The 10,460-nt window shown below is 37.3% G+C and overlaps 4 protein-coding genes across 5 annotated transcripts in view; 2 read left to right on the top strand and 2 right to left on the bottom strand.

The window, feature by feature from the left end:
• Positions 1 to 234: 234 nt before the first annotated feature.
• On the top strand, positions 235 to 3,697 carry LOC126763333 (endoplasmic reticulum-Golgi intermediate compartment protein 3). The gene is made up of 7 exons (XM_050480716.1): positions 235 to 537; positions 597 to 755; positions 817 to 1,012; positions 1,076 to 1,235; positions 1,307 to 1,487; positions 2,882 to 3,083; positions 3,141 to 3,697. The coding sequence occupies exons 1-7, from the start codon at positions 450 to 452 to the stop codon at positions 3,274 to 3,276; spliced, it is 1,122 nt and encodes a 373-aa protein (XP_050336673.1). The 5' UTR covers positions 235 to 449; the 3' UTR covers positions 3,277 to 3,697.
• On the bottom strand, positions 1,731 to 2,477 carry LOC126763334 (reactive oxygen species modulator 1). The gene is made up of 2 exons (XM_050480717.1): positions 2,133 to 2,477; positions 1,731 to 1,994 (listed from the first exon to the last, which is right to left on the bottom strand). Exons 1-2 carry the CDS (start codon positions 2,267 to 2,269, stop codon positions 1,886 to 1,888), a joined length of 246 nt encoding a protein of 81 aa, XP_050336674.1. The 5' UTR covers positions 2,270 to 2,477; the 3' UTR covers positions 1,731 to 1,885.
• On the bottom strand, positions 3,638 to 5,715 carry LOC126763332 (U4/U6 small nuclear ribonucleoprotein Prp31). The gene is made up of 7 exons (XM_050480714.1): positions 5,538 to 5,715; positions 5,202 to 5,481; positions 4,935 to 5,139; positions 4,608 to 4,862; positions 4,480 to 4,552; positions 4,115 to 4,405; positions 3,638 to 4,055 (listed from the first exon to the last, which is right to left on the bottom strand). The coding sequence occupies exons 1-7, from the start codon at positions 5,607 to 5,609 to the stop codon at positions 3,720 to 3,722; spliced, it is 1,512 nt and encodes a 503-aa protein (XP_050336671.1). The 5' UTR covers positions 5,610 to 5,715; the 3' UTR covers positions 3,638 to 3,719.
• A 275-nt stretch (positions 5,716 to 5,990) lies between these two features.
• Positions 5,991 to 10,460, top strand: part of LOC126763329 (probable DNA mismatch repair protein Msh6) — a 6,020-nt gene continuing 1,550 nt past the window's right edge. The window contains exons 1-11 of one of the 2 annotated variants that reach the window (XR_007667604.1): positions 5,991 to 6,572; positions 6,637 to 6,942; positions 6,995 to 7,402; positions 7,469 to 7,603; positions 7,661 to 8,596; positions 8,662 to 8,958; positions 9,023 to 9,427; positions 9,487 to 9,664; positions 9,743 to 9,894; positions 9,958 to 10,113; positions 10,173 to 10,379. Coding sequence is in view for 1 of the 2 variants with exons in the window: in XM_050480707.1 (XP_050336664.1) it covers positions 6,120 to 6,572; positions 6,637 to 6,942; positions 6,995 to 7,402; positions 7,469 to 7,603; positions 7,661 to 8,596; positions 8,662 to 8,958; positions 9,023 to 9,427; positions 9,487 to 9,664; positions 9,743 to 9,894; positions 9,958 to 10,113; positions 10,173 to 10,310 (3,564 nt within the window). In the remaining variant the exon portion in view is untranslated. Of the gene's footprint in view, positions 6,573 to 6,636; positions 6,943 to 6,994; positions 7,403 to 7,468; positions 7,604 to 7,660; positions 8,597 to 8,661; positions 8,959 to 9,022; positions 9,428 to 9,486; positions 9,665 to 9,742; positions 9,895 to 9,957; positions 10,114 to 10,172; positions 10,422 to 10,460 lie in introns of those variants that run through there. The other variant, XM_050480707.1, reaches the window with a different exon arrangement.

Raw genomic sequence — 10,460 nt, 5'->3', positions numbered from 1 at the left:
TATTAACTTATTCAATCTGGCAACTTTTTACTAGAGAAATTTATATTTTATTTTTTTTTTAATAATACGCAATTAACATATAATTTGGTTTAATAATTGTAGGTACTTATAATTTTATAAACAAATCTTTTCATATTTTTGTTTATAAACTTGAGTTGAATATCGAATCAACTTGTTATCGTTCTATTTTTTATTTGACATTCGTAAATATGCATACCAACATACACATCAGTGAATTAGCAGAAGAAACAACTAGCAAAATAACAAACGTGCCCTTTTTCTTTAACAGCGCAGCAATTTCGTTCCTCCTTCTATTTCAATTCCTTAAAATGTTTAATAATATTAATCTTTAAAAAGACGACAGTTGAGTATTGCTGAAATCGAGAACTTAGGTTTGTAGCCATTTTTAATTGTATAGAATTACAATAATTGTGGAACTACGGTGAAACATGAGAATCGCGGATGTGCTCCGCCGGTTGGATGCATATCCACGTACGCTTGAGGATTTTAGTGTGCGCACTGTAAGCGGTGCTGCAGGTACATGTTTATTAAATTATAAAAAAATCAAACAAATTAAATTTACTCTTTGGTTTCAGTTACCCTAATCAGCACCAGCATCATTGTTATACTGATATTTCTAGAATGTATTGCCTATATGCGTCCGAATCTCACAGAGGAGCTGTTTGTAGATACTACACGCAATCACAAGCTACGCATCAATTTGGATTTAACCATACATAATTTAGCTTGCAGCTGTATGTAATTAAAATGTTCACATTATTTGCGTGTGATTTACAAAAATTTTTGTTTTTGTAGATGTCTCACTGGATGCAATGGATTCTTCAGGTGATCAACATTTACAAGTTGATCATGATATTTTCAAACATCGTCTAGACTTACAGGGTAAGCCAATGAAGGAAACTGAGCCCATAAAAGAAATTGTCGCTGTGTCGCCATCAAATAAAAATTCCACCTGTGGTAGTTGTTACGGCGCCGAGCATAATAGTACACAGTACGTATCATAGATAAATAAAACTATTTTAAATGGAATTTTAAAGTTCTTCTGCTCATTTAGGTGCTGCAATACTTGTGAAGAGGTGTTGGAGGCTTATCGCCACAGAAAGTGGAATGTGCAATTAGATAAAATCGAGCAGTGTAAGGACCAGTTTAAACGCAATGATATTGATGCATTTAAAGAAGGTTGTCGAGTACAAGGCCACTTGGAAGTCAATAGAGTAAGTATTTGTGCCGGTAAATGCAAAATGTATGTATGTATAGTAAATATTGTTTATAAACAAAATTTCAGATGGCTGGTAGTTTCCATATAGCACCTGGTAACAGCTTCTCAATTAGGCAATTTCATATACATGACTTTCAATTCTCCGATGTGAAATTAGACCACACAATTAATCACTTGTCTTTTGGTGATAAAATAGAATTTGCTAAGACGCATCCCCTTGATGGGTTACATGTGGAATCAGACAAAGGTAAGTGAAAAAATATAGATTTATACAACATGAAACATAGAATGATGAATCACACATTTTTCAAACCTATCTGAAGCTTATTAAACTGACAGCATTGTTTATGACCCACTAATACCCCGGCCTACATAACTAGAAACGAGCCGTTTTTTTATACGGCCAGCGACTGTCAACTAGGCAGACTTCTACAGCTAGAATAACAACAACCCACTAATACCCCATTCTTCCAGTTATTCCAAAAAATAATTTTCAAAAACAAAAAGTATTTTATATGTTTAATATACACATATAACTGCTAAATGAATTCCATTAAATGATTACTCAAAACTTAGTATTACGTAAAAATCCCGAAAATATGTTGGGCATGTCGTTGTCATACATGCCTTACAAAATAATTTATTTTAGCAACGAATACCGGTACCAATGGCCATAAAAGTACCAAATGTTCCTCCACCCTGCAACATCACTTTTCCTACATTGTTTATTAACTCGCGTCCGCGCAAACCATACCTGTAAATTAGAGAAATTATTAAAAACCTTGAACATCTTCATTCGTTCCAAAAGCAATCTTTGAGCCGCATTTTGCTGGCCCATTATGTAATTAAATGAAGTTGCATCAGCCGCTTCGTTTTTAAGCGCAATACTCACCGCAACGCAGAGAAGCCGCCAAAGAGTGCACCACTTGCCATGCCCACACAAAAGCCAATTGTGAATCCAGTCTTCATTTTATCAAAACATGATGGACCTTGTGCTTGGCCAAAAGCTCCACTAGGCAAAGCTGGCATTCTAAATTGTTAGCTTACTTTGATTAGTAATTGCACGTGGATTAATGTTTCTGTTTCGCGGTAGACAAAAGTTAATTTTGGTTTGTCCCACAACCGAAGCTTAAAGTTATATATTCGCAAACCGATCTAATGGATTATAGAATTTCTTCCCATGCGAATTACACGCGATTTCGTACTATGTCGTATATATTTTTTTTTGTGAGAAATGTCATAAAGACAAAGAGAAAAATGACAGCGAAAGTGCGATAATAAACAGAGAACGCCTAAATAAATTCAACATTCTGTTCTCCAGTTTGCAGTAGAAATGTAAAATTTGTGAATTATTTAAACATCTATGAATCCTTTTATTGTGTTAATTGCACCTATTTTACGAGTCTGTAATAATTATAATGTAAACTTTTTAAGCGAATTTTATTAATTAACCATATGGTAAAATGAGTTAAAAGAGAATTAATAATACAGAGCGCCCTCTAGTTGTGAATTTCTGTAATCGTAAGAGGAAACAAGATAATTGTATTTTGCAATTGCTTTTCATTAGTGATATTTCACCATTTAAATTATGTTTTTGTTAATACGCAACACTTTTTAAAATATAATTAATTTATTTTATAGATGTAAAAAGCGAAATGTATAATTACTATTTGAAAATCGTGCCTACAATGTATGCAAAAGTGAAGAGCCCGCCCATACATACCAACCAGTTCTCAGTGACGCGCTACAAGAAGGACCTTTCGAATAAGGAGCGTGGAATGCCGGGTATTTTCTTCAGTTATGAATTATCGCCTCTGATGGTGAAATATGAAGAAAAGCAAAGGTAGCACTAAATATTTAAAGAAAACTGTTTGTCTGTGTACTCAAGTTTTGTTCGTAGATCTTTTGGCCACTTTGCCACGAATTGCTGTTCAATAATCGGTGGAGTTTTTACTGTTGCTGGGATTATTGCCGTCTTCCTGAACAGTTCGTTAGAAGCACTGCAGCGTAAATTGGAAATAGGAAAGCTGAGTTAACAACACAGGCGATGCACAATATTCTTTACCAATTTTTTCAAATTTTTTACATGAATTTATCAGACTGCAGGTTATATATGTATGTATATAGACCACTTACGACTAATTGTCGCTTCCTTCTAAATACATTCACATACATATGTATATGTATTTATATATTATTGAAAGCGTTTGCGTGCACATTCCGGTGCTGTGTTTTTTAAGAATCTCTTCTACATATATGTATATCATGAATTTAACTTTATGCTTGTATCATTCAAATTTTTGTTTCTACTAATTTGAGTTTTGCCTCTTACTTTCCACATGTCCAACATTTTTCCCTGTGTATAATGGATTTTATATATTGACTATTCCAAAAGTGTAAATTTTGTTTTATATTTTAGCTCAAATTCGCATAATATAATATTTATATAATATTGAATATTTTCTTTTTATTTTAAACTTTATATGGTACGTTTGCCTACAGATATGAAACCAGACGTATTGGAAAAGTACTTAGCATTATTCTCAGTTTGCGATTTCTCAGCAGCCTGTGGGTTTACGATTTCCAAACCTTGCAATGGTGTGAAAGCCACACTTGAAGCCGTACCGGAAATTTGTCGCTTCACAGTAGTGCTACCACCGTAGACCTGTTGTTTCTGTAAGTTCTTTTGCAGCGTTTTGCTAATGCGCACCTTGGTTTTTTCATCAACTTGTGGTAAACGTATACGACCTGTGCCAGTTTTGCCAATTGTACCGCGCGAATATCCCAGATCACCTTGGTAGGCATCCTCTTCGATCTAACAAGTTTTTTGATTAAAACCCAATTCGCAGGTAATTTAAAAATCTTCACACTTACATCACCAAAATTCATGCGATTCGCTTGTTTACGGAATTCCGTAAGGGCATAGCGCTCCTTCATCTTACGCACACGTTTGCCACCACGTTTTTTCTTGCTACCCTCTATGGGCTTACTTAATGGTTTGATAAATTTGACTGGCGGCGGCTCCTGCAACTTGTCCAACTTTTTCTCAATATCCTCCTTGAACTTTAAACCTACTTCACCATGCACACTCTCATGGCAAGCATCAACACGTGCCGCAAGTACAGCCTTAGCTGCAACTAAACGTGCTGCTTTTCGTCTGAGATCCTGTAAATATATAAACGATGTTTTAAGAACGTTAATGTAGATTTAAAAATGTATATTTTAAAATATTAACCAACCGGCGGCGTATCTTGCACAATCTGTGAGAAGTAAACATAACCAGTGTGGGGTAGCATTTGTGTTTTGGAGAATCTGTAAATTTTTAAAATAAGCCAATGTTGAAACAAAAGTACTATAAATCATTTACCCTGCTAAAGTTTTCTTTTGTGAGCCTAATACTTGCACATTACAAGCAGGCATTTTCGATAATTTGGTTAAACCGCCCGCTATACCCAGTAATTTTGCTGCGGTCGAAGCACCAACGATCATTGATAGATTTGGTGCAATAAAAGTCATACGACTTTCTACGTACTCGTAGATATGAGATTTGTAGTTATTTAAATCAATGGCCATTTCACAAGCTTCATCAATCTGTGCCTTTTCTGTGGCTGTCAACTCAGTGCTACAAATACAAAATATTATTTTCAGCAATTTATGATTTATATATGAAATTATGCTGGCTACCACCACTTACCCTTGTGTGGTCGAAGCTGTAACTGAAACGATCATTATGGTTGCTTGCGTTAATATGGCTTGCAATTTCTCATTATTCTTTACCTGCTCCAGATCATTGCCCAATTCCTTCACTGCATACAAATATTCAATTTCACCGACAATCAATGAGTCCAGTTCAGGAAAACGTTTTTGGTATTTCTCTTTGGTAAATTTGTGTATAATGGCTAAAAGGTCCAAAAATTATGTTAACTTTAAAATTTAGTGAAATAATTTACGCTAATCTTACAAATTTCATTATCGATATCAACGGCAATTGCATTTGCTTCAACAATTAGTTGATACTCTGGATCGGACTCCACATTTCCCAGCATCTCCGCAGCGGTACGTTGTCTACTTCCGTACTGATCGATTTGTTTTAACACATACTGCAGTCGTTCGGAATCACGCAATTTACATAGATCTCTAACGGATTGTACCTGCACATCAACTTCCATAAGGTTGAGTTGTGGCTTAAGTAACTTTTCTGATAACTCTTGTGCTTTTTCCGGCTCATCTTCCTCGTCCATCTGCAAACGACGATACTTTTATTGTTGGAGTATATATTTTGGAACTTTTTACTTACATTTTGCAGCTCGTCCAAGTCGTTGTCATTGTCTTCCTCTAGATCAGCTAGCAGTTCATCGGCTAATGACATTTTGAAAAGTTTAGTTTATATTTTTAAAGAAAGTTTAAAAACAATACACTATTTGCAATTATTGGTGAAAAACGTTTACAAAGCGTTGTTTGACAATTATTAATTGAAACAGCTGTTAAGTACTTTGACATTTGCTTGCGTATGTAAACAAAAACAATAAACTGTGTTGCCAAGCTCGTATTTGACGGCATAATATAATAAATTGTACAAAGATAATTATTCCTACATTTTTATTAATATTAGGCTGTAATTTCTTGTTAAAGTAAACGGTAAAGATCGTTTTTATAAAATTTTAATATTGATTTGTACATCATTGTTTAATAATAATGATTTAGAACTATTAAAGACATTTCAGCGAGGTATGACTGTTGTGCATAAATTCAAATGTCATCAAATTGCGCGGGTCTTTATCGCATTATGCGAAAATAAAACAAAAGCTTTGGCTTTTATTTGCGCAGGACATTACATTCATCCCAGTTATCTTGTGTAATATAATTAATTCGAAGAAAAATGTCAAAGAAATTGAATAAAAGTGGTAGTGCCGGTACGCCTAACAATAATCTCTTCAAGTACTTTTCACGTTCACCACGAACGCCAAATAGTATACCCAAAACACCCAGTGAGGAGGAAACCAAAAAACCTACAGCAAAAGCGGAGAAGGAGAACTTACAAGCTGGGCATGGCAATGAAGATAATGGGCCTTTAGCTAAACGAAAGTTAGATGTTGACGCTAATCAGAGTAAGAGTGATACAATGGATGTTGATGAGGATGATGAAAGTATTACAATTAAACGGCCGTCCCATAAAAGACATCGCATAATATTGTCCGATGATGAAGAGGAAATCAAAATTAATAAAAACGGAAGTGAGAAGAATAATAGTGGCGATGACTATAAACCAAGCGACGAGGATAACGCATATAGTAGTGAAGACGCTGATTCGCCACCAAAAGGTCGTACCAAGGTATATACATACATTATATCTTGTTAAATGTTTTTTTTTTTAATATATTTATTAACTTTTTAAGAAAACTGATGAACCGACGCAAAAGAAACCTAAACTGGAAAAGAGTAGTTTCATGGAAAAGCTAGCTTCTTTGCAAGCCTCAGCAACTATCTCAGATGCTAAAGCAAGTGCTAAAAACGATGCAAAATATGAAAAAATTGTATGCACAACGTCCACATTGGACGAACCGGTGGTGTGGCCACATCAAAAGCTTGACTTTTTGCAACCAGATAAAATAAAAGATAAGAATGGCAGACGCCCTGACCATCCGGACTATGATCCCACGACATTACATGTACCAGAAAAATACCTGAATTCCTTATCACCTGTGAGTAGCACAAATTATGTTTATGTTTCCTTACTAATTAGATAACTTTTAGGGTGTACGTCAATGGTGGGTCTTGAAGTCAGATAACTATGATTGTGTGCTCTTCTTTAAAGTGGGTAAATTCTACGAATTATATCATATGGATGCGGAAGTTGGTGTCCAAGAGCTCGGTTTCGTTTATATGCGTGGGGAATTCGCACATTCCGGTTCGCCCGAAGTAAGCTTCGACAAAATGTCAAGTATACTGATTGATCGCGGCTATAAAGTGGCACGTGTGGAACAAACTGAAACAACCGAAATGATGAGCGAACGTTGCAAAAAGACCAAACCGACGAAATTCGATAAAGTAGTGCGTCGCGAGATCTGTCAGATATCTAATCGAGGTACACAAGTATTTGGAACGCAATGTCAGATTACGCCACATTACCAGCCAAATTACATGTTGGCTGTGGTCGAAAAGGTAGTGCCATTTAGGAACTTTATGTTGCAACAAATCTTAACATTTTTTTTTATTATTTTTTGCAAGAATGAGGTCAGCTCCAGTAAATACGGAATTTGTTATGTCGACACCTCAATAGGTGACTTTTATGTTGGCGAATTTGAAGATGACAAAAACGGTTCCCGGCTATTAACTTTGCTCTCCCATCATATGCCGGTTTTGGTACGCTAATGAAAATAACTGTAGTTCTAGTAAAAATATTAATTATAACATTTCTAGTTAATTTTTGAGCGTGGCTCTGTTTCTGAGCGTACACATGAAATATTCCGTACTATGCTCTCCGGCATACTCAAAGATCCATTACCTGCCAATGGCTCCAAAGTATGCAGCGCTGAAAAGACACTAAAGTATCTTGCTGAGAATTATTTTGCCAAATTTTCAGAAGACTCAACTAGTGCAGACCTTTGGCCATTAGCGTTGCGTACAATGCAATCCGAAACTGATCACTTGGGTTTAACGCCGCGTGATGGCTGCAAGCTAGCATTAAAAGCGCTTGGTCAATGCATATTATATTTGCAACGTTGTCAACTTGAAGAGAAGGTGCTGCCAATGGCACGCTATCACCTCTACACACCACCAGATATGTTAAATGAGTCGGTATTGGATGCAAAGGCAAAAACTGTGCAGCAAAAAGCCGCTCGGCGCCGCCATATGGTCATCGATGCCACCACACTTGCTAATCTACGCATTACTGGCGAAGAGTATTCGCTGCAATCCACGCTAGATAATTGCTGCACGAAATTTGGCAAACGTTTGCTGCATCACTGGATATGCTCGCCAAGCTGTGAGTTGGACGTGATTGTTGAACGGCAGCAGGCGATTACCGAACTAATAGAGCACAACATGGAGTTTCAAGATTTACGCGCTTTGCTGGCGCCAATGCCTGATTTCGAAAGACATCTGGCGCAAATACATTTATTCGGCAATAAGCGTATATCGCAAGATCATCCGGATGGACGTGCTATACTCTTCGAAGAGAAATTATATAATAAGAAGAAAATACAAAACTTTATTGGTATATTGAAGGGATTTACAGCGCTCATGGAACTGCCCACGCTTTTTAATGGCTTTGAAACGTCACTCATGAAACGTTTGACGCAGTTGCAGCCAGCTGGCGGTTTCCCTGACATGGCTAAAGAATTGGAGTTTTTCAAGGTATGTGCATGCAACACTTGTACGGTTGAGTTTTATGCAACTTAAGTGTAACATTTATCAAACAGAATGCTTTCGATCACGAAGCCGGTGCGCAGACCGGTGTTATTGCACCTGAACAAGGCGTGGATGCAGATTACGATGAGGCATTGGCGAAGATTAAAAACATAAACGACAATTTCAAGGATTATCTTATTGAGCAAGAGAAGTTCTTTGGCTGTCGTTTGACACCAGGTGGCGAAAAGAATCGCTTCCAGCTTGAGGTGCCGGAAAATGCGGCTAGAAAGGCCGGAAAAGCCTACCAATTGGAGGGTCAGCGTAAAGGTAACAAGCCCGTGAGACGCTTCTCAACGAATGAAACACGTGTAGGTTACTATTTAACTATTAAGCACACCAGTGTATACTCACCACACCTATTTTGCATTGCAGTCACTACTAAAGGAATTGCAACATGCCGAAACCGAACGTGATGTCATACTCAAAGATTTATCGCGTCGTATCTTTGAAAAATTCTCCAAACACTATGAACTCTGGAAGCAATGTGTTGATTGTGTAGCCAATCTTGATGTTTTAGCCTCGTTGGCAGAGTATGCACGCGCACAGCAAGTCATCTGTGTGCCTGAGCTGCACGAGCAAAGTGACGAAAAGCAGCCATTCATAGACATTGCTGAGGGCTATCATCCATGCGCCGCAGCGGACACTTTCATACCGAATGGGCTCATGCTAGGCACCGGTGAGACATCAGCACCGCTCTCCATTCTAACTGGCCCCAATATGGGTGGTAAAAGTACGCTTATGCGACAGGTGGGCTTGTTGGTAGTGATGGCACAAATCGTAAGTTTGACATGCACTGTAATTTTTTTTTAAATTTCTGTTCAATTTTCTATTACCAGGGCGGGCATGTGCCAGCCGAGCATTGTCGCATTTCGCTGGTCGATCGCATTTTTACGCGCTTGGGCGCGCAGGACGACATCATGGCTGGGCAGAGCACATTTTTGGTGGAACTAAATGAGACATCGCTGATTTTGAAGCATGCAACGGTTAACAGCCTGGTGCTGCTTGATGAATTAGGTAAACTCAATAGCAAATATTTATATATGTACACATCTAAAAGTAATAAAAATTGTTTGTCTAATTTCGTTAAAACAGGACGTGGCACGGCCACCTACGATGGCACTGCTATCGCTGCTTCGGTAGTCAACTATCTCGCAGATTTGAAATGCCGCACGCTTTTCTCCACTCACTATCACAATCTTATTGAATATTTCCACAAAGACGAACGCATAACCTTGGGTCACATGGTGAGCTATAACTCTATACCCACAGCAATTTATTTATTTTCAACGTAACCTTTTCACTTGTAGGCTTGTATGGTGGAAAACGAGGATACCGAAGATCCCACACAGGAGACGGTGACATTCCTTTACAAATACAGCGCTGGCGCATGCCCGAAGTCGTATGGTTTCAATGCTGCCAAATTGGCTGGCATGCCACAACCGATTATAAAGCGTGCTTATGAGGTGAGTTTCCATTTTTTTCTAACATTTTTGTTTGCGTCGTCTAATATTTGCAATTTCAGCTTTCTAAACGCGTGGAGGCAATCGCTTTGAAACGTAAGGTCCTGTCCAAAGTTGTTGCTGGCGCTGGTGGCAACAGATGCAACGATCTTAAAGAAATTAAAAATTTACTTTTGCAGCTAAAAGCTTGTCATGTTTAAGCTATTTGTTTTTGTTTTGTGCTGGAATGATTTTTGTTTGTTTACCTTACCATATGCACTTCTAAATATGTATACGAATTTTTCAAAAATATAAACACATACCCAATACAAGCTCTATTTTTTTCTAATTCTACGATTTATTTGCTCTCA

This window comes from Bactrocera neohumeralis, chromosome 6 (assembly GCF_024586455.1).
Source record: "Bactrocera neohumeralis isolate Rockhampton chromosome 6, APGP_CSIRO_Bneo_wtdbg2-racon-allhic-juicebox.fasta_v2, whole genome shotgun sequence".
Taxonomy (NCBI): Eukaryota; Metazoa; Arthropoda; class Insecta; order Diptera; family Tephritidae; genus Bactrocera; species Bactrocera neohumeralis.
The sequence above is the reverse complement of the archived record's forward strand: the minus strand, read 5'-3'. Positions and strand labels throughout refer to the sequence as shown.

Bases quoted from the DNA above. Each gene is read 5' to 3' on its own strand.
- LOC126763333 (XM_050480716.1), top strand. From the start codon at position 450: ATGAGAATCGCGGATGTGCTCCGCCGGTTGGATGCATATCCACGTACG. The intron at 756-816 runs GTATGTAATTAA...TTGTTTTTGTAG, and splicing joins ACATAATTTAGCTTGCAGCT to ATGTCTCACTGGATGCAATG. The intron at 1,013-1,075 runs GTACGTATCATA...CTGCTCATTTAG, and splicing joins GCCGAGCATAATAGTACACA to GTGCTGCAATACTTGTGAAG.
- LOC126763334 (XM_050480717.1), bottom strand. From the start codon at position 2,269: ATGCCAGCTTTGCCTAGTGGAGCTTTTGGCCAAGCACAAGGTCCATCA. The intron at 1,995-2,132 runs GTGAGTATTGCG...TCTAATTTACAG, and splicing joins GGCGGCTTCTCTGCGTTGCG to GTATGGTTTGCGCGGACGCG.
- LOC126763332 (XM_050480714.1), bottom strand. From the start codon at position 5,609: ATGTCATTAGCCGATGAACTGCTAGCTGATCTAGAGGAAGACAATGAC. The intron at 4,406-4,479 runs GTTGGTTAATAT...ATATATTTACAG, and splicing joins TTGTGCAAGATACGCCGCCG to GATCTCAGACGAAAAGCAGC. The intron at 4,056-4,114 runs GTAAGTGTGAAG...AAAACTTGTTAG, and splicing joins ATCGCATGAATTTTGGTGAT to ATCGAAGAGGATGCCTACCA.